The 23540-nt window shown below is 41.3% G+C and overlaps 1 protein-coding gene across 1 annotated transcript; it reads left to right on the top strand.

Moving 5' to 3' along the window:
* Positions 1–9408: 9408 nt before the first annotated feature.
* LOC123407516 lies at positions 9409–10378 on the top strand. The gene has a single exon (XM_045100665.1). The coding sequence runs from the start codon at positions 9635–9637 to the stop codon at positions 10136–10138; it is 504 nt and encodes a 167-aa protein (XP_044956600.1). The 5' UTR covers positions 9409–9634; the 3' UTR covers positions 10139–10378.
* The last annotated feature ends 13162 nt before the right edge of the window (positions 10379–23540 follow it).

Here is a 23540-nt window from a genome sequence, read left to right as displayed (position 1 = left end):
TGTTCTAAGAATTCAAAAAAAAATTCATGCTTTAAAATTTATTTGTTCTTTCAAATTGTTCGGGGTTCTTCAAAATTGTTCTCCTTTAAAAAAATATTCTCAAGATTCAAAAATGTTCGTGCTTTAAAAAATTGTCCGCGCTTCTAAATTATCCCATTTTTGTAGAAAAACAAATCTGGGCCGGTCCAGTCGGGCGCCTCCCAGTGGGCGGCAGGGAGTCGGGGGCATACACAAGGGGTTCGCCCCGACTGGGCCGGTCCAGCTGTTATTATTGTCTTAAAAAATATAATTTCCTTTTTTTCTGTTTCTTTTTTCCCTTTCTTTTTTATTGCCTTCTTTTCATTTTTGAAAATCAGAACGAACAAACGGTGAATTTCTCAACCATTTGATGAAAACATGAACATTTTTTTGAAAACAAATTTGACAAGGTGAACAATTTTTTAAATCAGGAACATTTTTTGAATCTTGAGAATAAATTTTAAAACAAAGAATAGTTTTAAAAAATGTTGAACAAATTTGGGACCAGGAACAAATTTTTAAAGCACGAGTATTTTTTGAATATTTCGAACGAAATTTTGAAGTGGAGAATAATTTTGAAAACCCTGAACAAATTTAGAAACATGGACATTTTTTTAAAGCACGAACATTTTTATAATCTTTATTATAAATTTCGAAATAAAGAATAATCTAAAAAAATCTTGAACAAATTTGGGTCTTGGAACAAATTTTTAAAGCATGAATATTTTTTGAATCTTAAGAACAAAATTGTGTGCTATATTTTTAAAGCATGAATATTTTCTCAATAAAGAATGAGAAAAGCTCCTTTTTCCGTTTGTGTGCTATATTTAGAGAGAGGAAGTTGTTGTTGAATAGCATCCATACTTGTATTGAGAAACAAGTTGCCATGTTTCTTCTAGTAGTTGGCCATAACCAAAGGTATAGAACACTACAACCAGGGCCGGGCCCACAGTGGTGCCAAAAGTGCGGCCCGCACAGGACCCATAATTCTGAGGGGCCCCAAAAATTTTATATGGGCCTAGTATTATGAAAAAAATATAAGCGCTACTGGGTCGCTACGCTCTGGAGTTGGGCTGGAGTCGAGACGACGAGGCTATCGAGCGCTGAAACGAGATCGTTCTCCTCGACCCCTCATCCTACCCTCAGGCGCCGCCCTCGAAACGAGCACCCGACCCTCTCTTCAGCCTGCGTCGCCTTCAAGCTAGTCCTCCGGCGAGCTTCCCGGCGATGGCGCGATGGGTGAGTGGAAGGTGTTGAACAAGGACTACCAACTGGACTTCGACCCGGCGTAGATCCCTTGGCGTAAGCAGCCCAAGAACAAGCAGATCACGGTGCGCATGATACTTCCCATGAGCATCCGGTGTGGCACTTCCGGGACCTACATCTACAAGGGCACCAAATTCAACTCGCACGAGGAGGATTGCATCGGTGAGGTATGCACGCGCCGCTGCACCATCACCCGTTTGATTCTCATGATACCTAGGCTTTGTTATTAACCCTAGCATCGGGAACTAATTGCACAGTCTAGGTCAATTCATGCTCCGATTACTAAGGGATGGTGTTAGTTTTGTCGTCGTATGATGTGGTGTTTGCCCATTGATGCTTGCTTCGGTCTGCACAAAACTGAAAGTTGTAACTCAGTGATCAGAGTTGTGTAGGCTAGTCAAAGAAGCTATTCAAATCATATTGCCTGCTTTGATTTTATATAATCTTCATTGGCATGCAACACAATGTTCAGGCTTATATGAAGTATATCAAAGCGGGGCATATACAAAGTTAATAAGAGCATCTGCAGTAGACACCCTTTCACCAAAAACCCATCCGACACTCCCTATATAACCAGGGAGATGCCGTTGGACATTCTATAATATACATTATATTTTTTCTGTGAGATATATATACTATAATTACTCTTTAGTTCATTTTTTTGTAAGGTAGGCCTCATTTTTTAATTTCGCATAGGGCCTCGGATTTTGCCGGCCCGGCCCTGACTACAACCGAGCTTTAGAAGATCTACCAAATTCATTAGTAGATATTTTAAGGTGGTGCTTTATGCTGTTGGGGAGTTGAGAGATGAGATGATCCGGCCTTCATCCAATCATTGCCATCGTAAAATACAAGAAAGGACCTGCTTCAATCCGTATTTCCAGGTAATGCTTCTTTGAAACAATGAAAATCTATCAATGGGACTTTTGAATAACAACCATTTGTCTTTATTCATTAGAATTGTGTTGGAGCAATTGATGGGATTCATGTGCTTGCTAGAGTCCCAAAAAACATCCCAACTGCCTTTAGGGGTAGAAAGGAGGGGACTACGCAAAATGTCATGGCAGCGGTAGACTTTGATCTAAAGTTTACATATGTACTTGCTAGTTGGGAGGGGTGAGCTCATGATGCCCTTATACTTGCAAATGCATTGGATAAGGAAGATGGGTTGAAAGTTCCCGCAGGTATTAAATTAGAGCATGCTACCCAAATATATTAATATGTATACCCATAGCTAATAGTTACCATTTCATAGGAAAATTCTTCCTTGTTGAAAATGATGTAGTTTTACAACTGAGTAGTTTTGTTGAAATGGTGTTGTAGGATCATCCAACTATGCCGAATTGATCAATTCCCCACTTGAGTATTACAATTATATGGAATTGTGCTTTGCTAATAAGCATGCCACCGGAATTTATTCAATGGGAATCAGTGTGCCACTGGGAACACCTATTGTTCTGGAAGACAAGGATAAACCTAATGTCAGGGAGGGGCAAGGAACAACCCATTATGTATTGGAAGATCTATCTGGGTCTAACTTTGCACTTACTAATGCTAGTGCCACTCAAGACCCTTCACCCACTTCAAATAAAAAGAGAAAGAGATCATCTGGTTTGACCGAGGAGGACTAACTCCAGTGTAGCAACATGACTGATGCTATGCGTGAGATTGTAAGTGCTATCAACAACACTTGCCATGCTGAAACACACCCTGACTTGCACAGGCCGTCATGGACCTTACTATGCTTGATCAAAATGAACGCTTGACTGTTTTAGATTACCTCACATAACATAAGGCAAAAGGCCTTAACTTTATGAAGATGGACGAGGAAGTCCGTCAAGCATTGTTCAAGCGTATCTTGGAAGCAAATCCTAATCTTCTTTGAGTTGATGTTAGTTGATGCTTGTTGAAACTATCCCTTTTGGTTATGGTTATTATGTCTTATGTAATATGAACCTACTCGTACATTGCTATAATTTATGGCCATTATGTAATATGAATCTACTCGTGCACCATTACAAATTATGGTTATTATATGTGTTTATGTCAATTGTTGATTTTGTCGTCACGGTAATATTTTTCTTGGAATTGTTCACTCAAATGTTGATATGTTTTGTCAATATTGCCTTGGCGCCAAAAAATATACTCATGCAGCCTAGCTCATATACAGGCTACCAAACATAGTCTCGGCATAACATGTCTCATTTGATGCAGCCTACCAAACACAGTCTCAGTTCAGCATGCGTCAATACATAAACTCCTGCCAAACAACTACAGTTGCATGTATTGGGCATGTCTATACTCACCATGTCTCAAATAGGAACAACTAGCATAGAATGAGAATTGCTTCCAAACACACCCTAAGGTTTTCAAAACCGGGATCTCTAAAACACACTAAACATGCCGACCCACTTCGTCCATAGCTCACGCCACCGTAGGAGTTCCCGCTTAGAAACGTCGACAACTGGACGCATTAAGCGACATATACGATTTTCCGATAGGAATTCCCACGCACGCTCCAACTAGGCTTTTGGAGGCTCGAACTTGGGTGGCCCAGGTCGGGCAGGGCTCCCTCTTTTTTTTTCATTTCTCTTTTATTTTGTGTTTTTGTAGGTTCTAATTTAGAAGGTTCGGGATCTAAAAAATATTCACTAACACAAACCTATGTTCATGAACTCAGAAATTGTTTAAAAATTAAAAAACATGAATATTGATATATTTTGATGAAATGATTATGAATTTTGATTATATTTTTAAGAATTTGGACTGATTTTTTTTTTCATTTCCATGAAAAAAACTTTATTTTTCATCAAAATTTACGTAATCTTGATTAATAAAAATATAACTATCGAAGAACATTTTTTATGAACAAAACATTGAATTGTTTTGAAATTGATGAAGAACAGTCTAATTGAATGGAGAATTTTGAAAGTTTTATGACAACATATTGCGTCCACGAACATTAATACGGCGAGCTTACTGTGAATTCAATGGAAATATTTTGAAATATATCCGAATTTTAGAAATCTCACAGATTGGAAAAAAGTTCCAGTATTTAGGAAAATGTTTCTGAATTTGGAAATAAAATATAATGAAGTAAAAAAAAGAAAGGTCGATAAAGAAAAAGAGAAGAAAATATCAGTGTGCGAAGTTTCTTGAACCTTCCAAAAACTGGAAGTGAGCTACATTGGCCGGGCCATGTGTATGCAGTGGGGATCTGGGGAAACGCACTTGGAAGCCATAGCGCACATACATAGTGACATGGGCCAGCAAAATAACTAGCTCTTCCACCCTCTCGTTTATTTTAGATATTTTTCCTTAAATTGTGCTACTTCTTATTTGTTGTGTCATAGAAAAATCAGTCTGTTGGTGAAATCATCTTTTCTGGACTTGAAGAAAATATTCATGCATTTCAACAATATTTCTGAATTTGGAAAAAATGATGAAATTGGAAAAATTATATGATAAATTTTCTATAAATTATCATGATTTACAGAACATTTGGGAATTTGAAAAGTAATCACGCATTTCTAAAAAACACTCATGAATTTTAAATTGTTCACAAAATTGGTCATAAAGAAAGAGGAAAAGAAGCAGAAAAATATAATGAAAACAAAAAACCAGAAGAAAATAACCTAAAGAAAAAAAAGTGTTAAACACCACGTACGGGACCTTCTCGAATCTCCCTAAAACCAGGTGGGTTCAACAAAATGGTACTACCTAGGCCAGCCAAATAATTAAACCAACTCATCCGGGCCGTGCGTGTTGTACCAATTGCACTCTATTCGGCATATAGGATTTATCCCACTACCGTTTAACTTTGTGCGGGCATTAGAAATGTGGAACGTTTAATGTTGGGCGGATGAAAATGTCTAATATTTTTTTGATTTTTGTATATTTTTTATGTTGTAATATTTCTCTTTTCTTGTCTTCTAGCCCTTTATATTATTTTAACTTATTTCCCCATCTATTATTAGTTTGATGTCCTTTTTATTCTGATTATGCTTGTTACTTCTAATATAAATGTAGAAAAGGACATTAATGAAAAATCTGCTCAATATTTCTAAAATTATATTAAAACTTGTTATTTTCTTGATATATGTATATAATATTTAGTGGTGTTCAAAAATATGAAAAAGTTACCGATATTAACAAGTAAAACCGATGGCCTGTTGTAGTTGCTAGGCTATCTAGCTACCACTCAAGCGAGCGTGTTCCTACTGCCTGATTAAAGTGGCAAATAGGAACTCCCTTTGGTAAACCATGAAGCATGCAACAGAATGGAATTAAACACACACAACCGAGCTGTCGGATTTTCTTTTCTGCTGGGATAGCAGTTCTACGGAGGTAGAAGGCTGCAAATTTGTGGAGCCAAACAAAGTTTGTAGAGATCACCTAATGATGGTGTGCGTGCGTGTGTGTTTGCGCGTGTGCGCGCGTGTGTGTGTGTGAGGCTTCGGTTGAAAATAATATTATTATTTTCTTCATATTCGTTGCTATAACATATTACATACGGGTATTTGTGGTCTTACGAGTGAACACATGAAGAAGCTTAACTCTATCAAAATGAACTTAAAACGGTCCCTTTCGCATGTCCTACGATTGGGCCTGCATTTGTGAGAAAAATATTTTCTTGAGGAAGCGCAGGATAACTGCTTTTGCATTTTGAGAAGAAGTAGCGACAGAGCGTTAGACTGTACAAGAACGACCAACGGCTGCGGATAAGAGAAAGAACGGAAAAACTAGCTGCCGCATGCACTACTCTCGCGGCATCAGGTGCGTACCCCCGGCCAACGCCCAAATAGCGATATCATCACTAACTAAGTATAGAACAACCTGGACATGACACTCCAATTCCCTGAAGATGCGGCTTTTGCATTCCAACCAGATGTGTCGGGCGATGAGTAGAGCAATAGAATGCATGCGCTTGATGCCAGCCGCTCCCGCACTGAGGCCGATGATCCAATCTTCTGTGCCTTGACTGGGCCTCAAGGAGTTAGGAAGGACGTGATGTGGAAGCGGTTAGCCACCGCCGTCCAAAGGCTCCTGGACCAAGGGCACTCCCAGAAGAGGTGGTCGATGTTTTACAGGTTGTGCCAGCACAACGGGCAGAAGTAGGCGTTCGACCACGCCCTGTCCATTAGTCTGTCTGTCGTGAGCAGCTGATTAATGGAGAGAAGCCAGGAGAAGAATTTGATCTTGGTCGGCGCCCAAACCCGCCGAACTGACTGCATTATGGGGGAAGAGGTGGGCCCTATGAATTGCAGTCTGCCAGCGGACAACGCAGAGTAGATGCCTGAGACCTCCAGTTTCCAAACAAACTCATCGTCACCGTCTTCTTGTAAGACGTCTCTTTATTCGGTCCCAGAGGGAAAAAAACCCTGACAGCAGGTCGCTCGTAACTCACCCATGCAGCTCGGCAACCCAACGGTTGTCAGTGATCGCCTCACGCACAGTCATGTGCTTGCGTGTGGCTAGACGAAGCAACTCCGGCGCGATGATGCAGGGTGCTTGGCCTTGTAGCGAACCATCCACCCAGATCGGCATCATCTGGCCGTCCCGTATCGTCGCTGTCACGGCGGCCGCGAATAGCACCCGCTCGCCAGTGTTGCACGGCCCATGTAGACCGGTCCAGGGCTTGGACCGCACCATTTTCTCCCTCTAGAGCCATCTTAACCTGAGCGCTGCCCCGAAGCGGTCGAGGTCGATGATGCCTAGCCCGCTTAGGTCTTTAGGCCTACAGATCTGGCCCCAGGCAACCTTGCAGTGACCCCATGACAACACTCCTGACCACGCCACCGCCAAGCCCTTCTGATCATATCGATTTCTCGGCACATCCATGCAGGCAGATGGTGCACCGAGAGCCAGTAGATTGCAAGGGAAGATAATACTTTCCATCATGTCCTATGAGAGGGCGTAAGCCGTCATCTACACCTTATAATTTATTGACTTTCCATCATATCGTTTACCACTTTTGATGCCAATTTCGTATCACCATTTTCATCAAAATATTGCTTAATGGTTGTCTGAGACCATATGCGCCTATTATAATTTGTACGAAACTTTTCTATTTTCTTAATTATTTTATTAAACTATGATCTTAATAAGTACATTTTTATATTGCATAGTTGGCGACATTAACAACATAAAATGTTGCTAATAATAGTTATAGTGTACTTTGTTATATAGATCTCATATACACCACTAATAAATGAAGTTACATTATTCTAAATTTGACTAGTGTTTTGCAATCAAAAGTTGTGCTAGTATTCTACTTTCCAAAACATTGTTGACTAACAAGATTCTAAAATTGTATATCGTTAAATGCAAGAAATATAAACGATGCATGGATCATTGAATTAATTTTTACAATTGAGATATTGTATAGTGTGTATCTCTAATTTTATATTCTAATACCTTCGACATCTTGGCAGAGATCTCTAAATCATGTACTCCAATAAATATCCCAATGACGGTTTGTATTGAATGATTAGTTGAGCAAGTATATATAGAAACTTCTAGAGTATAAATTAAACCATTCACATGATTCTGTACTTGTTTCCATTGTGAAATGTGTCTTACAAGTTATACTGCGTTTGAATATAAGTAAAAAAATACGTGCATGTTTTAGACTTGGTAACAAACATAACATTTCTAACATTCAAATGAATAAAAATGTGGTGCATTTTGCCACTTCTACATGATAGGTTGTGACTACTATGTATGCTTGCCACAAATGTGTCTAGTATAATCCAATGTTTACAAGTCCTCCCGCCGGTTTCTCAAATAAATAACCATTCAAAACCCTAAATAAGATATTTAGTTAACATAGTTTTAAATACAACTGATAGGGTGTCGATCGGAGACAGACTAGCTACCTAATTGATCTTGAGGGTCCAATTTATACTTTTTGTTTCTGCATGGTACATGCTATCAGTCAATGTTGTGGACTTTTTTTTTCACGAATCACATGAGGGTGTATCATTGCATTGATAGAAGAAGAAGAGAGTATGATGGGGTGTGAGTGGTGGGGCTGCTCCTGTAGACGTACACACAAGCTGGCGTCTAGAGGAGACCAGGATGAGCAGGGAAATGAGGATGCTCAGCCTTGTACAACATGATGAGGTTACAGGTAAAACTCGTGTCAAGCCTTTGCCTCCAGCACGAGCCCATAGCCGCATCACGTCGTTGATGGAACGGTAGAGATCATCCATCGAGAGCTGAAGACCATCGAAGACGGCGGCATTGCGGTGCTTTCAAATGGACCAAACGACGAGAGAGGCCAGCCAGAGAGGACTCGGAGACACTGGACCACCAATCGAAGAAGCTGTCTGTGTTGCTCAGCAGGGGGTTGGTAGGTGGCACCACGACAAAATCTCGTGCCAAGTAATGCAAGATAAAACACACAAGACAAGAATGTGGTACATTGTTTTTTCGTGCGAAACGAAGCATTGGTGTTTCGTCGGTGAAAATAAATAAATTTGTGTATGACATTTTGGGGTAACAATTTTTGTGACCGGACGGCCTGCCCGGGCGTTTGAGGGGTCCCGGCTGTAGGTGCTCCTCCAAGAGAGCATATCTTCAGCACGTTTCTACCCTCCAAAACGTAAGATTTTAGACACCAAAAATGGCATGATATTAAACGCCCTGTGCCAGAACGCATCTCCCAAAACACAACCAAGGTTCTTTGTATTAACCATGCATGGTAGCAATCAGGGAACTACCACGCAGGCAGGCACGTAGCTGTTCTGTACTTAAATGCCGTGTTACACACATCTATCCAAGTATGCCTGGCAAGTGGCAAAGAGCTGCTGATTTCTGTAAACAGATGCAACTTACAATCTACGACGAACTGAACAACGACATAGATGAAACGAAGACATGAAACAAAGACCCATGGAAGAGACCCCAACTGAATAACAATTTCAATCACTAAATTAAAGATGCCTTAATTCCTCAAAAATAATAATTAAAAATGCCTTTGCTCAAAGAGCTTGGCTAATAGAACCATACACATAGACAAGATACAATAATTCCAGGAAATGAACTGAAAGTCTCATCTTCACGACGAGTTGCCATCTGTAGAACTTAACCAAGCAAAAACTAATTAAAGCTGACATGGACTCCAACGATCCTCACCCAGCTTACATGGGAGGGAACTGCAACTGACTCGAACCGAACTCCAGATTGAAGGACTGCATCTGCGTCACCGTATCACCGCCGGTGAAGAGCCGGCCCCGTCGTGGCCACCAGCGTAGCCACTGACCAGGGTGCCTTAATCCTGCTGCTGCGCTGGTGCCTGAAGACGCAGAGCCGGAGTAACGCATGGAGCTGGCGGCGGCGGCTGGGGATGAGTTTTACCCGTGCGTTCGGCCATGCTCTTGAGGAGCTCGTCCACCTTATAGCCCACGCCGACGAGCTGCTCCATGGTGAGCCCAACCAGGCCCGGCAGGTTGCCCTGCATGATCTTTTGCAGGAGGTACCTGATCTCGCTGTCGTGGCACTCGCGGCGGGACCTGTCGATCTGCTCCCGGAGCCTGGCGATGCGCTGGGTGAGCAAGCCCTCTTGGTCCATCGTCTTCTTGCAATGCCCCAGCTCCGGCATGCCGTTGAATTCCTTCAGGATACCCACCGCCTTGGCAGCAGGGGAAGGGAACACCACAGGCGCCGCCTCGTCCTCGCCGTACACCACCACGCATGTGTCGACGTCGCACAGGGTGGCCATCTCGTCCGCCTTCTTCATCAGCCCCTTGAGACGCTTCTTGTACCTAGAGCGCCGGGTCGAGTCGTCGGAGATGTACCCCAGGGTCGCCTTCTTGGGAGCCCGAGCCATTGCCGGCCGGCCAAGGGTTAAAATTAACTAGCCAAGGAATGGAATGGTGTTGGTTTAGGGGTTTAGGCAGGGAGGAGGGGTAGTAGATTTATAGTGGAAGGAAGGATCGCCTAGCTAGGGTTTAATTTCGTACTGTAGTATATGGCGACAGATAGGAACAATATTGCATAAGATTTGGTGCCTTAATTGTTTAATTCTGGCGGCCATTTAAACCTTCCTTTTACAACTCTGCAATTTTGGCATCCATCTAAACCTTTTAACTTTGGGAAACACTGTCAATCCTTCTTCTGTTTCTTTCCAATCTTTATTTTCTTGGGTGTACACACCACGGCTGTTAGGTTCGACCTCTCGTCCCAAACTGCTCGCCATTTTGGTGTGGCTTCGCTCATCGGCTTCAATGAATCAAAGTGTCATAGTTCCCACACAAGACCCCGAGTCCCCGATCACGATGACTTGCTTGTACATCAACATAGCGGATGCTGGTGCTACTGCAACATATTGATATGGATCCGAAACTCTAAGGCGCGTGCTAGGTGGGAGCGATGCGGTTGCACAGGAACCATATGGCCTTCAAGTAGGTGGGAGACATGCTTGCCTTCCCTGTAGGTGGTGTCGATCTCCGTGCAGCAGTTGCTGCCATGGGACATATCATCGTTGGCTCGACGGCCCTATGGAGTCATACTACCATACATTCTTCTTTTGTCTCGTACGTACTTACTAGCAAAAGGGCCCGTGCGTTGCAACGGGAGAAAAAAAATACCACACGCTTTTAACCTTTTTATAATCATTTTGATTTATTAAAATAATAAGCTAACTAACTAATGTAGTCAGTCCTATCCTATTTTGTTGAGAAATCAACCCGTCCATTGTTAATTCCACCATGATAAGAAATTGAGCGGGACAAACAAAGCAAAACAAAGAGGCTACGTGAATTGATCAATGGACTGTTATCTTATTTCACTCATGAGGTAGAGAATGTGGGATCAGATGACAAACTGAAGGTGGTGTTCCATTCTCTCTTTCTACAACAATGCAATCTTACATTCAATACATTCATTCATCACCAAACAAATTCTCACAAAACAAAATTTCTTGCCGGTGCTTGGCACACGGTTGGAGGCATGGGGAGGGGATCTCACCAGATGATGAGTTCCTGCCGGAAGAGGGGATACGATGAGGGGAGAAAGGGTTAGGCGCCTCTATCTGGCCATAAGGAGTCGCCGTTGCCGCGCCATAACCTCGGAGTTCCCCGCGTGAGGCATGAAGGCCCGCCTCCACCTGCAAGTACTTCGCTCCGCCGCGCCTTATCCGCGCGCCGCCGCCGTTCTGCATCGAGCAGACGCATCATCCCAAGTCGCTGTAGCTGTCGGGTTGATTTGATCCAGAAGCTGTGCTCGAGCGCCGAAACGGGGGCAGCAAGCGGGCAGAGGTACGACCACGGAGGCGGGTGGGTTGAGATCGACTGCAGTGGTGGTTGAGGTCGGCCGCGGCGGCGAGTGGTGTGGCAGCGGCCTGGGCATAGACCAGGGTGGACCAGAGTCGACACGATGCGCTCGAGCGCCGCAACGGGGGCATTGAGCGGGGAGAGGTACAACCGCGGAGGCGGGTGGGTTGAGATCGGCACCGATGGCGGTTGAGGTCGGCCACGGCGGCGAGTGGTGTGGCGGCGGCCTGGGCACAGGCCAGGGTGACCCAGGGTCGACGGGAGGAGGCGATGTGTACGGGTATAATTTTTGCAGCGAATCTTTTTTTCCTTTTACGTTGCAGATAAATGATGGAGCGCGGGTTGAATAACAAAAATTGCAGTTTTTTTTTTATAAAAATGTTGTGGTGGATTTTTCGACGGAAGCAATAGCCGCTTTATTATTATAGCAAAAGGGCCCATGCGTTGCAACAGGAGAAAGAAATACCACACGACACACACTCTTAATTTATAGAAAAATATCTATAATTTGAGAATTTATAGTTACGATACAAATAAAGATGGTCTTATCCTACAAAAATGCAGTTCAAAAGTTCACAGGTCTTCCATTTTAACACGGCTTGCATGTAGATTTAATACGTGCAAAGAATCAGTCAAGTGACCTTCAGTTTCATCTCTAATCCTGATTTTGTTGACGTGTTCATCCCCAACCCGGATGAGTACCGGTATGAAAGAAAGACGAATAATGACTTATTTATTAAGATTGCACCCTAGATAGTATTTTTATTAAACGTTTAACAGATAAAATAATATCATATTTAAATTCTACATATTTTTCTAATCAAATTCCATGTATAATACGTTAAATTTGGAGTTACGGTTTAAAAGATATGAGTATTTAAAAAAAATATTTAATATATATTACGAGTTTAATGTCATAAACAGTAAGGACATTTTTGTAAAATCACGTCGGTGGGTTTTCCGACGGAAGCGATAGCCTCTTTATTATTAGGTAAAGATACGTTTCTATTGTATAGAAGTTTTGCTTCATATTATGTTTCTAACATGTTTCTATTGTATACCGTCCTCATTGTGCGCATGGTGGAAGTGCAACCAGAAGATGAAGGTGGACCCGTACATGTCTTCAACAGCTGTGTCGATTATGCCCGCCATGGAAAAGTTTGCGGCGTGGCGAACCCGGCCAGTGACCCATGTTGGCATTCCTCATCAAGCGATTGTCATGAAACAAATTTTCAGCTTGTATGTCTTGGCTGAGTGCATTCCCTACGTGGAGGGATATAACTTCCTTTCCTGTTTTGCTTTGTTTTGAGACCTGGCGTTTTCATCCAGTATGGGATGCTTGTGGTTTCATTTCAATCAAATGCAGCTGGGGTTAGGCCCCTTTTGATCGAAAAATCAAGCGATTGTCATGCGGCAATTTTGGTGTGGCTTCACTCGTCGAGGGCTTCAACAAATCAAACTGTCCTAGTTCCCACACAAGACCGCGATGACGACAATTGGCTTCTACATCAACACAGCTGATGCTGGGGCTATTGCAACACACTAATATGAATCCCTTTGAAGGACGCAAGTAGCACGAAAGATGGAAAACACGTGTGTCTACCAATTAAAATATATGTTCAAGGAAGCAAACTTTCGATTCGACATAAAGAAATTTTTGAGTGTTTGGGAACATTCCCATATTTGTTTGAAGCATGCGGAAATTACCGGTGACCATGTCGATGATAAAACTGATCTCGGGGATACAAATTCCTATTTGGTTCAAAGCAATATTTAGTCGATAGAAACAATATTGTGATCCTCTTGGTACCAAATATCTGGTTATATAAGAAACTTCTTTTGTTGAATCGAAACAAAATCATTTTGTCAGGTAAGCATTTTATTCAAAGTACGGAACCTATATTATGTTACATTTTAAGAAAACTTTAGTTGCAAGGGACGCAAAGTACGGTAATGCTGCAAACAAAATGTGCTTCGCTGGAAAGAAGACCCTGTGTATAAGTTTCCTAGTTTGAAGGAAATAGCATTCCATGGAAGCAATTTCTTTGGTGTACCAGAACAAAGAAAATGCTATATTTGAAGCTAACTTTAGTTTCATAGTTGGTGAGGTGGACTAACATTAGAAACAAAATGTGTATCATATATAAGGAAGCCAACTGTATAAACCAGAAGAAGTAGAATTTTGTTACGCTTGAAGCAAATTTTGATTTCTTAGGAAGTAACTGAAAGTGGGATTGGAAACAAAGTGCACTGCATATTCCCAGTGCTGGTCCTGAGATTCCGGGGACCCGGGGCGGATCTAGAAACTGGGGCCTCTTAATATAAGTGTTGAAATAATAATCAATGTATTAGCATCGTCTTTTGACATCAAGAAATTGTATAAATCTCTTGAATCTACTTTTTTATTTTATGAGAAGTACACTTACATCCCAGAATAAGAAAACATAAGTATATCTTCCTCACTTCAATTTTGAACCTTGTCAAGTTTAGCAAATCAAGCAAGCAAGCACACTGGGATGATCAACAGGAAATTATCTACAACCGTCGTATGTTATGTTCAAAAAATTGGTTCTTCATAGAAATATACTAGTTCTTGCAAATATAAACTTACTAAAATCTGGTAATTCTTTTTTTTTATAAACTAAAATCTGAAAATTCTGGTATAGCAGCACCTGTTTGGTGAGGTCTGAATATTAATCCAGATTGAGCAAAATCGGTTTCCCAGGAAAACTGTCAATAGTCATTACAACTTTATTGTTGGTGTCATCTCAAAATTATATACGAAACAGTATCAATTTTTACAACACTAATCTTGTTTGATGATTCAAATAGCAAAAACAATTCTGTCTTCGATCGACAAAGTAAGTATTTTTCCTAAACAATCCAAACTAAATAGAGTATTTTAGAAGTAGAGAATATATACCAAAAATGAAAGAACTAGATAATAATAGAAAAGAGGTTACCCTTGACCTGTAGACCATCGATCTGAAATTAATTGATCAATTCTGATTCAATCCAGGCAGTTCCTTTTCTGCTACTGTCGGTATTCCCGGCGGCCGATTTTGTCTCTGAAGGGAGCGCTCTACGATGTCACATGTTCGTGAATTGTGAGGGCATCGAGCGCTCGAAGAAGCCTCGCGTCTCTAACTCGTAATCAGCGTTCTCGATTGTCAAACTAACAATCGGAAATTTGGAAAAGGAAAAGGAGTACGAGGACGGGGCTACATGCATGAGGAACAGGATGGGCCCGACTTGGTATGCCCCCCTCCTTCCGGGCCAGCCCTGCGTATTCCCACAAAAAACTAGAGTAAAATACACCGGAGGTCCTAAAAATATACCAAGTGTGTCAAATAGGTCCTAAAAGTTTGAAATCATTCACTGCGGGTCCTATATGTGTATTTTACCCGTGGCTTCATGGCATGCGTTGAAGTAATTAATTAGTTATATATAGAATATAAAGTTTTAGGAAAAAATAGAGTTAGTTTCCATATTTTTTAGTCCAAACACATTGTCTTTATCTTTCTCTAATAATAAAGCACGAAGTGCTTCTGTGGTCCGTCGTGGTCATTTTGCAATAAAGCCCCTGCAGTTTTAGGTAATCAACCCGCAATACGTATTTAAGTCAAAACGAATCGTTTTTCTGTACAAGTCATAATATCGCTCGGTTCTTATAAGCAACGGGACCCATAGAAATCACTAGCGCTTCGACAGCGTAGTGGCAAGAGTTGCTCTTTTCTTCAGGGGAGAGTTGGGTTCGATACCAGGTGCCGCCCTTTTTACTTTTTTAGTATCCTATTTTCTCTATGATAGCTGATGGGCTGCATTGGGCCCAGTAACTCTCTGTTTTACTTTTTTTTCATCCAATTTCAAATGCTTTTTAAACTATTCATATCTTCCAAACCTCAACTTTAATTCTAACATGTTATATATGAAAATTCATCAGAAAAATATGTATATATCAAATATGCTATAGTCTTGATGTTAGTAATTTCTAAAATTACATTTAGGTTGCCTATTATATATGCTTCGTTCCTTATTAATGTAAACAAGTGGCTTAATGTTGATCCCCGTATTGTTTAAAGTGCAGTCGAGTGTGTATATATGAAAATCCATTAGAAAAATATGTACATATCAAATATGCTATTATCTTGATGTTAGTAATTTCTAAAATTACATTTAGGTTGCCTATTACATATAATTCGTTCCTTATTAATGTAAACAAGTGGCTTAATGTTGATCCCCGTATTGTTTAAAGTGTCGTCGAGTGTGTATATATGAAAATTCATCAGAAAAATATGTACATATCAAATATGCTATTATCTTGATGTTAGTAATTTCTAAAATTACATTTAGGTTGCCTATTATATATGTTTTGTTCCTTATTAATGTAAACAAGTGGTTTAATGCTGATTCCCGTATTGTTTAAAGTGCCATCAAGTGTGCATATGGGGGTGATTTATTTTCTCCCGGTGCAACGCACGGGCACCGATTGCTTCTGGCGTCCATCATGGTCATTTTGCAAAAAACACCCTATAGTTTTCCAAAATCAACCCGCAGTCCATCTTTAAGTGACTCTGAACCGTTTTTTGCATTTTATGCACCCCCCCGACATTTATGCTAAATAACCCGCAGTCCAGACTTTAGTCCCAGCGAATCGTTTTTTTATCGCAAGTCGCTCCGTAAGATTTTGGTTTATAAGAGGGTGAATTCGAAAAGAACAAATACACTGGCATAGCCTGCTGGCTAGAGCGCACCCCTCTTACCTAGGACACCTAGGTTCGAATCCTCTCTTTAACAAAAAAAATAGTTTACCTTTTCTCTTCTTTTAGGCTGGTTCACATCAAGAGACAGGAATTCTTTTTTACCTTTTCTCTTCCTTACTGATTCAAATCAAGAGACAAAGGTAGGAATCGGGAGAAGATGAAATTGACTATTTGTGGAAGAGGCCAATTATCTATGATGGGATGCATCGTATACCAGTAGCACCGATTGCTTCTGGCATCCGTCGTGGTCATTTTGCAAAAAACACCCTATAGTTTTCCAAAATCAACCCGCAGTCCATCTTTAAGTGACTCTAAACCATTTTTTGCATTTTATGCAACCCCCCGACATTTATGCTAAATAACCCGCAGTCCAGACTTTAGTCCCAGCGAATCATTTTTTTATCACAAGTCGCTCCGTAAGATTTTGGTTTATAAGAGGGTGGACTGGAAAAGAACAAATACACTCGCATAGCCTGCTGGCTAGAGCGCGCCCCTCTTACCTGGGACACCTAGGTTTGAATCCTTTCTTCAACAATTTTTGTTTCTTTTTTTATTTTTTTGTTTACCTTTTCTCTTCTTTTAGGCTGGTTCACATCAAGAGACAGGAATTCTTTTTTATTTTTTTCCTTTTTTGTTTACCTTTTCTCTTCCATACTGATTCAAATCAAGAGACAAAGGTAGGAATCGGGAAAAGATGAAATTGACTATTTGTGGAAGAGGCCAATTATCTATGATGGGATGCATCGTATACGAGTAAACTAGACCGTGAACAAAAAAGATTGCTCTGATGGCCTCTAGATTAGTTCATCTTGCTTTCTTCCACTCACGTAGGATAGTGTGCATCTGGATGTGTAGCCTAAATAAACATCTTTGGCTACTTAAGTGTGTTTGCATTCATTTGTGATTCTCACTTCATTAATAATATAAGTTCACAAGACATAAATTTGAATTGTTTCAAATACATGTACTCAATATTCTTTCATGCTTTTATTTCTTGATTTGATCATGAAATATACACCGAGTTAGTGTATACTACCTCTGTAACTAAGCATACAGAACATACTGAATGTTTTGCTCAAAGAGAGAAAGAGAGACCTCAGGACTGAACACATCTAAACACATTATCGTTGTGTGAGTAATGAGGCCACTGTCGGCAACATAAATATGATTCCATGTGAAACTAAAAGACGTGGGCCTATTAAGGTCTTGAGTCGTGGTTATTGGGTTAAAAGTGTGTGTTATTTTCTTTCCCGTTGCAACGCACGGGCTTTTTTGCTAGTTAATAGATAATGTTCATCAAGATACAATTCAAATTTGGCAGATTCAGAAGCCATACATGCCCACCAACGTCCAGCCCATAAATGTGTTTGACAAGGCTATGTGCCTCTATATACATCTGGCAGGGATGATCAGAGCACGTGAACCACTGCGAGTAGCAATCTTGGTAGAAGTTCAAGGTGAATTTCAAGAGCCGGGTGTCGACATATGTGGCCGACTGGACCAACCCGGTGAACCTTCGGTGCAAGGAACGGCCCAAGTCTCGGCGCCCCAGTGCAAAAGCCCGACTATTGGCAGCCGAGAGCGGCGAATAGGGTTTTCCACGGATTGTTACTCCGACGCATCAGCACTTGCATAAAGGACTAGCCCATCTAGCCTGGTGAACTGTTCACCGTGTAAGCATAAGTTTCTACTGCTCTTCATTTATATTATTTTAATGATTTTATTTCTCTATGATTTCCTTTGCTTTGCTTTATATTTTTTCTGTCTTTTATTTTAATTACTTTATTACTATTAAATTTTTATTTTGACGCGTATTTTTTTATTAATGCATGTTGACTTTTGTAAATCAAGATTTAATATTTTAAAAATAAAAAATATTTTTTTCTAATCCTGAATTCTTTTGAATTTTTTTTAAATAAATTGATCAATATTTTTATAAATTTCGAAAAAATGATACTATAAATTAAAAATGAACAATTTGAACATTCATAAAATCTTTTACAATAATACTTTTATCTATAAAAATGGTTATTTTGGAGCGAGGAGCCATAGATTTTTCCCATTGGTCCTTACTCGAGATCGAATAACACCAACTTTTTTCTTGAGCCACAAGCATAGTATTTCGGATGGCATACTACGAGTTGTAATGAGTGTCTATCGCTGACATGTAAAATAGGAGGACCAAAAGAAACCAATTTTTAGTGGCTTAGCATTCCTACACATGCTAGGTTGTCTTTTCTGGTCTACTATGATATTATATTACGAATGATTAGAATAATTATTCGTTTAAAGTTTTTTATTATATATGAAGCTAAATGGTAATGCTATACATTTCCACTTCGGGATTTTTCCATTTTGGGGACTCCTCCGAGGATCACGGAGAGGAGTCCGTGACGATCGCCGGTGAGGAGTCCCCGACGATCGTCGGTGAGGATCGACTCCCCGACGATTGCCGATGAGGAGTCCCCGGTAAACGCCGGTGAGGATCAAGTCCCCGACAATCGCCCGTGAGGAGTTCACGACGATCGTCGGAGGAGTCCCAAATGATCGCCGATGAGGAGTCCCTGATGATCGCCGGAGGAGTCCCCGACGATCGCTGATGAGGAGTCCCCGACGATCGCCATTGTGGAGTCTCCGATGATCGCCGGTGACGAGTCCCCAATGATCGCCGGAGTGGTCCCCGACGATCACCGGAGGAGTCCCAGACGAAAGTCGGTGAGGAGTCGCCCACGATCGCCGGTGAAGAGTCCCCAACGATCGCCCGAGAGGAGTAGTCCGCGACAATCGTCGGAGGATCCCCAACAATCATCGATGAAGAATCCTCGGCGATCACCGGTGAATAGGCCCCGACGATATCCGGAGAAGAGTAGTCCCTGACGATCGCCAAAGGAGTCCCCAACAATCACCGGTGAAGAGTCCCTGACCATCGCCGGAGGTGTTGATGTGGCATGGTTGCATATATATGATTCGAAAATACTAAATTGAGTACAATGATTCATTTTTTGCTTATTGAATGCATTCTAATTTAAATACTAAATTGTCCTGTCTTTCTTCTGGATTAGTTAAGCTATGGACGATAGCGGCAGATACCATGAAGATGACATGTTTGACATCATAAGCTCCTTCCCAAACTAAGAGAATGAACGAGATGATGGCTCAGAATTTCTGAACGACTCCGGTGAGGGACTTGGGCAAGAACCAAGAGACGAAGAAAATAATTGCGCTTAACAAAGTCCGACGAGGTATATATATATTAAGCCTCTAGTGATCATTTTATGTATTATTTTATTCGTATATATATTAACTAATCTTTCTTCTTTTAGCCCCCGGATCGAGCCAATCTTCTAGAAGGGTACGAGGCCGGGCCAAAAAGTTGGATGATGACATAAAGTTAAACATCGATGAAGTCCCGGAAGATGGCGAATCGATTGCTCCTTAAGAGAATGCTCGTAAATTTTTAAATCAGTGTGGAGTTACTTACGAGAATGGAATGTGCCAAAGGTAGATCGAGGAGTTAGTTACGTCGATGAAGATCAAAAGAGTTCCTTTGGGATTCAGTCATGTCACATTTGAACCTACCAAATGGTCTCACAAATAGCAAACTGTTGAAAGTCAAGCACTTTGTTCTTCAGAAGATGGCCACACAATTCCAGTGTTGGAAGAAAAGATTATACAACACTACATCGAGGGAGAAAACAAGACTCCATAATTGATTAGAGCATAGAGAACATATAAGATCACTGGAACGAATTTGTGGAGTACAAGGAGCCGGGTGAAGAAAAAATAAGATAAATGCTGAGAAAAGACAGTATCACAACGTTCTGGGGATAGGTGGCTGCTACTGCAACAAAAGACCTTCCAACGGCGCCAGAAATAGGAGTGTTGCTTGATACTCCTCAGCAACGGCACCAGGAATCCTTCAGCTGCGGCTACGCCTTAAGGGACTTCCTAGGCAAGTATGCAAAGGATTTCCCCCGTAGCCTTGGAGCCTTGCGTTGGTGTTCCCTCGAAGTGGAAAGGGTGATGTAGCGTAGCGGTGGTAAGTACTTCCCTCAGTTTGAGAACCAATGTATCAATCCAGTGGAGGAGTATCTCAAGATCCTGCATAAACACAAAAACTTGCTCGCAACGCTATGAAGGGGTTGTCAATCCCTTATAGATTGTTTCCCAAGTGAGAACTGAAAGCAACAAAGTAACAAAGCAGAGTAAAAGCGGAGGTGTAAACGATGGATGTGAGTAGACCCGGGGGCCGTAGTGTTTACTAGTGGCTTCTCTCATAAAAGCAAGTAGACGGTGGGTGAACAAATTACTGTCGAGCAATTGATAGAACCGTGCAAAGTCGTGACGATATCTATGCAATGATTGTTTCTATAGGCATCATGTCCGAAACAAGTAGACCGATACTTTCTGCATCTGCTACTATTACTCCACACGTCGACTGCTGTCCATCATGCATCCATTGTATTAAGTCCATAAGAACAGAGTAACGCCTTAAGCAAGATGACATGATGTAGAGGGATAATCTCAAACCAATGATAAAAACCCCATATTTTTACCCTTGATGACAACTACTTGATGTGTGCCTTGCTGCCCCTACTGTCACTGGGAAAGGTCACCACATGGTAGAACCCAAAACCAAGCACTTCTCCCATTACAAGAATCATAGATCTAGTTGGCCAAACAAAACCCAAGACTCGGAGAGACTTACAAGGATATCAAATCATGCATATAAGAAATCAGCAAAGACTCAAATATATATCATAGATAATCTGATCACAAATTCACAATTCATCGGATCTCGACAAACTCACCGCCAAAGAAGATTACATCGGATAGATCTCCATGTAGATCATGGAGAACTTTGTATTGAAGATCCAAGAGAGAGAAGAAGCCATCTAGCTACTAACTACGGACCCGTAAGTCTGAAGTGAACTACTCACGAGTCATTGGAGGGGCGATCATGATGATGAAGAAGCCCTCCAACTCCAAAGTCCCCTCCGGCAGGGTGCCGGGAAGGGTCTCCAGATGAGATCTCGCGGAAACGGAAGCTTGCGGCGGCGGAATAGTTTTTTCGAGGCTCCCCTGATATTTTGCGAAATTTTTGGGAATTTATAGGCCAAAGACCTAGGTCAGGGGGCGGCCAGGGAGGCCACAAGCCTGCCCACCGCCGCCTCCCCCCTGGTGGCGGAGTGGGGGCTTGTGGGCTCCCTGGAGCCCACCTGGCTTGGCCCAAAAGCCCGTGGTCTTCTTCTGTTCGAGAAAAAAATCATTTCGGGGTTTTTCTTCCGTTTGGACTCCGTTCCAAAATCAGATATGAAAAGAGTCAAAAACACGGAAAAAACAGGAACTGGCACTTGGCACTGAATCAATAATTTAGTCCCAAAAAAGATATAAAAGGTACATAAAACAACCAAAGAAGACAAGATAACAGCGTAAAACCATCAAAAATTATAGATATGTTTGAGACGTATCAAGCATCCCAAGCTTAACTCATGCTCGTCCTCGAGTAGGGAAGTGATAAGAATGAATTTTTGATGCTTTCATGCTACCTAACATATGTGTCCTTTGTAATTCCTCTTATGTGACGTGAATGTTCAGATCCATTAGATTCAAAACAATAGTTTGCTATTGACATGGAAACAATAATAATTCAAGCAAACTAGCAAGGTAATCATGAACTTTCAAAATAACAAGGCCAAAAGAAAGTTATCCCTACAAAAGCATATAGTCTGGCTATGCTCTATCATCATTGCACAACGAATTTAAATCATGCACAACCCCGGTATTGGCCAAGTAATTGTTTCACACCTTTACTTTCTCAAACATTTTCAACTCTCACGCAATACATGAGCGTGAGCCATGGTTATAGCACTATAGATGGTGTGGAATGTAGTGGAGGTTGTAAGACAAAAAAGGAGAAGATAGTCACATTAACTAGGCATATCAATGAGCTGTAGAGATGCTCATCAATAGATATCAATGTGAATGAGTAGGGATTGCCATACAAATGATGCACTAGAGCTACGAGTATGTGAAAGCTCTTAAAGAAAACTAGTGTGTGTGCATCCAACTTGCTTGCTCACGAAGACCTAAGGAAATTTTGAGGAAGCCCATCATAGGAATATACAAGCCAACTTATATAATGAAAATTTCCCCCTAGCTATATGGTGGTGACAAAACGAGAGACTCTCAATCATGAAGATCATGGTGCTTCATATGCACAAGTGTGGAAAAGTGGTAGCATTGTCCCTTCGCTCTTTTTCTCTCATTTTTTTGGTGGGCTCTTTGGCCTCTTTTTTTTGGTGGGCATCTTTGGCCTCTTTTATTTCCTCACATGAGACAATGCTCCATCAATGATGATCATCACACTTTCAACTCAAAACTTAGAGCAACGATGACTCTATATGGAATGCCTTCGGTAGTGTACCGTGACAATGATCTAGCATGGCATAGACATTAATGGAAACATCATGCTAGCTATCTTACGATCATGCAATGGCAATGTAGACGTGGTGGCACATGTCATGGTGGTAGTTGCATGGCAATATATCTCGGAATGACTTTGAAAAAGCCATAGTAGGTAGGTATGGTGGCTGTTTTGAGGGAGGCTAATGGTGGGTTTTGTGCACCGGTGAAAGTTGCACGTCACTAAGAAGATAGTGATGGTGGAAGGTGAAAGTGCATCTAAACCATGGACTCAACATTAGTCATGAAGAACTCATATACTTGTTGCAAAAATTTTATTAGTAATCGAAACAAAGCATTCAACGCATACTCCTAGGGGAAGGGTTGGTAGGTATAAACCATCGCGCGATCCCGACCGCCACGCAAAGGATGACAATCAAAAGACTAATCATGCTCAGACTTCATCACATATCGGTTCACCATACGTGCATGCTACGGGAATCACTAACTTCAACACAAGTATTTCTAGATTCACAACACCTTACTAGCATGACTTCAATGTTACCATAACCACAACTCAAAACTAATTGAGATGAATCAAACTTCTCTAACTATTCAATGAACATGAAGGTGGAAGTTTTCGTATCCCTTTGGATAACTACCCCTTTTGAGACTACTTTCAAAGCATAGATCAACTACCAAGACACGCACCGCTATGCTCTAAAAGATATAAGTGAAGCACATAGAGCAAAAGTATCTAGCTCAAAAGATATAAGTGAAGCACATGTGAGCTGAATTGTCTACCAAAAGA

Source organism: Hordeum vulgare, chromosome 7H, assembly GCF_904849725.1.
Source record: "Hordeum vulgare subsp. vulgare chromosome 7H, MorexV3_pseudomolecules_assembly, whole genome shotgun sequence".
Taxonomy (NCBI): Eukaryota; Viridiplantae; Streptophyta; class Magnoliopsida; order Poales; family Poaceae; genus Hordeum; species Hordeum vulgare.
Note: the sequence above shows the minus strand (reverse complement) of the source record. Positions and strands in the feature narration are given on the sequence as shown.